At 42.2% G+C, this 5,003-nt stretch overlaps 1 protein-coding gene across 1 annotated transcript; it reads left to right on the top strand.

Moving 5' to 3' along the window:
• The first annotated feature begins 2,998 nt into the window (after positions 1–2,998).
• LOC138887341 (uncharacterized) lies at positions 2,999–3,976 on the top strand. The gene has a single exon (XM_070169076.1). It carries the CDS (start codon positions 2,999–3,001, stop codon positions 3,974–3,976), a length of 978 nt encoding a protein of 325 aa, XP_070025177.1.
• Positions 3,977–5,003: the final 1,027 nt, after the last annotated feature.

The raw sequence follows: 5,003 nt of genomic DNA, 5'->3' as shown, positions 1-5,003 counted from the left end.
CAGGGAATATAAGATGTGAGGAAGCAACATGAAGTGTTTAGAGGCAATAACGTGAAGAAAACACCCACTCAAGAAGTACCCAGACACAAAAAGAGCTAAAAGAGAAGTAAAGCGGAGACAAAAAGGTCCAGCATACTCACCACGGTCCGCGCCGCGGTGGAAGTCAGTGTCCTCTGCGGTCAGCGCCGTGGTCGACGCCGCGGCCGCGGCAGCATGTTCACAATCCAGAAATTTAAGAGGTCAAAATGTCAATTCGGGAAAGTTTTTGTAAAACATGTATAAATTTAGGAAACTCGCCCAAGAAAGGGGGCTTATTAATTTTTTGAGAGTACCTTTGCAAGAAGAAGAAGTGTGAGAGATCACCCAAAAATATCATAGTTCTTATTCTCTTCTATCTTTCTTGCAATTTTCCATTATGAATATTTTCGTAGTTTATTCTTACATTGTCATGAGTAGCTAAATACTTTAATCTAAGGTTTTGGTGAAACCCGTTGGGGATGACTTGGTTGTGATAGTAATATAGTTTGAATTGGTTGTTAATCTCTATTTGTTCCTCTACGTTTTGATTGTTGTTAGTTGAAAGGGCCCTCAATTATCCATTCCTATTTATTATGTATCTTCTTGAGAGAGAGTGCATAATTAGGTAGTTATTTGAACAACATCACTCCCGGAGTATAGACGAGAGTCATAACCGAGGGTTTAGAGGTTGGATTAGAGATAACGATACCTCGGGTGCAGTATAAAAGAATGGTAATGTGAATCTAGCTAGCGTAGCTTGAGAGAGTGCGTCTAGTAAATGATCATAATTACTCGAGAGAGATTTATGATAACTGGAGAGTTCTTGATTGATAGATCCAACTAAGGCATCTCTATAAGAACATGCAACCAAGGAAATCACCAACGGGGGAAACCATTACCTTAGACCTTATTCCAACTGTTTACTCATCAAGCATAGTTAATTTTCAGCTGTTAATTATTTTCAGTTTTTGGTTGTTAGAAATATCATCAATCGTGAATTACAAAGTTTGGGGGAATTGATTATGTGAATTTAGTAAATCCGACAAAAGTAATTGATAGGTTAATTCTCTGTGGTTCGACTCTAGGTAAAAATTACTCAGATTATATTTGCTACGTTCGAGTGTGTCCTTATATAAGGCATAGTTTGGCGTTATCGAATTTTGGCGCCGTTGCCGGGGAATTAACGGTGTTATCAATTACAATTGAGAGAAGTACAAAATAAAATTCTAAGTGTAGTCAGTTCTCTCTATACCCAATATTTTCATTGAAATTCTAATGTTTGAACTCTTGTGGAAAGCAGGTGTATGCCTAGAAGTTCTTCGAGGACTGGAGAACTGCTAGAAGGACTCTCAGACCTCGAGAAAACATTCAGGGCATTGAACTGTGCCAACAAAAGATTTCAACAATCTCAACAATCACACCAACTCGAATTTGACATGGGTGACGTAGATAACATCAACGGAAACGTCAGGAATAAGCCAGCTGATTTAAATGTCAGAGGGGTGGCACCTCTTGTGTCCAAAGCTGCACTTTATGACTGGGCACATCCCACAGCTAATAATCTGTCCACTTCCATAGCTGTGCCCGCAATTCAAGCGGAGACATTCAATATCACCAACAACATGCTGCATCTGCTACAGAATAAGGGACTGTTTTCCGGGTCACACATTGAAGACCCACAACAACACTTGAAAAATTTTCTGTCAATTTGTATGACCCAAAGGCAGCCAAATGCGACTACGGAAACTATCAAGTTGCTACTATTTCCATTCTCGGTAACCGGGAAAGCTCAGACTTGGCTAAATTCACTCCTTATCAACTCTATTACCACATGGGAGGAATTAGTCAAGCAGTTCCTGAACAAGTTCTATCCGCCTAACAAGACTGCAAAACAGATTGATGACATATTGCAGCATAGGCAGCAGCCCACTGAGTCCTTGCAAGAAACTTGAGAAAGATTTAAAGCAATGTTAGTGAAGTGCCCTCACTATGGCATTCCAGACCAGATGCTCGGCCAGAGATTCTACATGGGGCTAGCTGACAATTTGAAAGCAAATGTGGATGCTTCACCTGGAGGTGCATTTTTAAGTAAAACATTCACTGAGTGCAAAATCCTTCTTGATAAGATGTCACAAAATTCGGGGTGGATGACCATAGGTATAACATTGGCACCCATAGTGCATTTAGTTCCTCTTTACCCAAATAATTTGCATGCAAAGAACATGGCCACACTCATGACTCAGATGAGCATATTGGCAAAGAAGATTGATGAGATGGGCGCAAAACATGTGCACATTGTTGATACAACAAATGGGGGACTGTGTACACCTTGTATTAATCAGTCTTATATGTGTTCATGGAGAGGAGAAGGTGAAAATCAAGGGACAAGGGAAGATATAAATTATATCAACAACTATGGGGGTCAGAGGCAAGGAGCACAGCAGTGGAGACCGCATCAAAATCAGTAGTACATGCCTAATATGCAGCAGCCTATGGGTATTCACCCTCAAAACCAATTGGTGCCAGTACCATATCAGAAACCACAGGGCTATCCACAGCAAAATCAACAACAATTGACATACCAACCACCCCCTCAGCAGCAAGACAACAACATGGTAGAAATCAAGGGTATGCTTCAGCAACTCATTGGGACAAATAATAAAGTGCAGGAAAAATTGGCAGTGCATGATTTAGCCATAAAGAATATTGAAACGCAGCTGGGTCAGCTATCCATGGCTTTGAACAACCGTCCTTAGCGAACTTTGCATGCAGACACAAACATAAACCCAGGGACCAAAACCCGAATCAGTTGATGGCAGTAAGTCTCCGGAATGGGAGAGATTTAGACAGAGAGCAGGAAATTGCACAAGCCAACAAGGATACTACAACAGCCACTCCAGTTCAATTAGAGGTAGAGGAACCAACAGAACTTACTAAAGTGGTGGTTGAGCAGAGTTAGGAGGAAAAAGGCAAAGAAAAGATGAATGAACAAGTTGCAGAACAGGTGGCACCTCTTGTGCCAGAAAATTCTAACAGAGAGAAGCCAGCAAGCAATGCACAAAGGGTGATACCTACACCCTTCCCTCAGAGACTGGTCAAACAAAAGAAGGCAGACCAATATAAGAAGTTCATGGAGATGCTGCATCAAATTCAGTTGAATATTCCTTTGATGGATGCCTCGAGGGAGATGCCTGGTTATTCTAAGATGATGAAAGATCTAATGTCACGAAAGTTTGATTTTCAGGATCTATCCACTATAACTCTGACACAGACCTGCAGCGCAGTGGTTGCAAAACCGATGGCTCAAAAGATGTCGGACCCAGGTAGCTTCACTATTCCATGCACAATTGGAAGTTATGCCTTTGCAAAGGCATTGTGTGATTTGGGAGCCAGCATAAATATGATGCTGCTGGCTGTGTATACCAAACTAGGCATTGGTAGAGCTAGGCCAACTTTGATGCTGCTACAGCTGGCTGACTGCACAGTGAAGAGGCCCACTGGTATTCTTGATGATGTGTTGGTGCAAGTGGGGAAGTTCGTGTTCCCTGTAGACTTTGTTATCTTGGATTGTCAGGTGGATGAGGAGATACCCCTTATTTTAGGGATACCATTTTTAGCCACTAGGAGAGCACTGATCGACTGTGAAACTGGGGAATTAAAAATGAGATTGAACAATGAAGAAGTCATATTCAATGTTCAACAATCTATGAGGAGACCCAATGAATATGCTAATTGCTTTCTAGTGGAAGCAGTGGATGTAATCCTGCAAGAAGATGATATGACCCTAACTGTAAAAGATCCATTTGAGGCATGTCTGACGAATTTAGAAGAAATAAATGGTGAAGGGTTAGCTGAATGGGTCATGGCATTGGAAGGCCGAGGATTTTGGTCAAGGGAACCTCAGTTCGAGTCCCTTGAGCTAGAAAAAGGGCCACTCCTCCAGCAAAGCCATCAATAGAGGACCCACCCAAGTTGGAACTGAAACCACTCCTAGATCACATCAGGTATGTGTTCTTAGGCCCTGATTCGATCTTTCCTATTATCATATCATCCGGTTTGCTAGATGTGTAGGTAGAATGGCTCGTACAGGTACTGCAGGAAAACAAGACTACCATTGGCTGGACCATGGCAGATATAAAGGGTATCAACCCAGCCTTCTGTATGCATAAGATTCTCCTTGATGAGGGGCACAAACCTTCCAGGAAACACCAACGAAGACTGAACCCAAACATGAAAGAGGTTGTAAAGAAAGAAGTAATCAAATGGTTAGATGCGGGAATCATCTTCCTCATCTTTGATAGTAATTGGGTCAGCCTTGTCCAATATGTGCCGAAAAAGGGGGGAATTACTTTTGTAAAAAATGAGAACAATGAGTTGATCTCAACTCGTACAGTCACAGGGTGGCGTATCTGCATGGATTACATGAAATTGAACACAGCCACCCGGAAGGACCATTTCCCCTTACTTTTCATTAACCAAATGTTGGACAGGCTGGCTGGGCGATCACACTTCTGTTTCTTGGATGGATATTCGGGGTACAATCAGATATCAATAGCCGCCGAAGGTAGAGAGAAAACATCATTCACCTGTCCGTTGTCATCTTTGCCTTTCAGAGAATGCCTTTTGGGCTTTGCAATGAACCCGCGACTTTTCAACGGTGCATGTTATCCATCTTCACAGACATGGTGGAGGATATTATGGAGGTCTTTATGGATGATTTCTCCGTGGTGGGAGATTCATTCGAAGACTGTCTTCACAACTTAAGGAGAGTGCTTAAAAGATGTGTGGAGACAAACTTAGTGCTAAACTGGGAGAAGTGCCATTTTATGGTACAAGAAGGTATAGTCCTGGGGCATCGAGTGTCCAGTAAAGGAATTGAGGTCGACCATGCTAAGGTTGACGTGATTGAGCTACCACCGCCCACTTCAATCAAGGCGGTGAGAAGTTTTCATGTCCACACCGGGTTCTACCGACGTTTCATAAAA

Source organism: Nicotiana sylvestris, chromosome 3 (assembly GCF_000393655.2).
Source record: "Nicotiana sylvestris chromosome 3, ASM39365v2, whole genome shotgun sequence".
Taxonomy (NCBI): Eukaryota; Viridiplantae; Streptophyta; class Magnoliopsida; order Solanales; family Solanaceae; genus Nicotiana; species Nicotiana sylvestris.
This window is presented reverse-complemented; position numbering and strand designations above follow the sequence as displayed.

Excerpts from the sequence above, each read along its gene's own strand:
- LOC138887341 (XM_070169076.1), top strand. The coding sequence starts at position 2,999 with ATGAATGAACAAGTTGCAGAACAGGTGGCACCTCTTGTGCCAGAAAAT.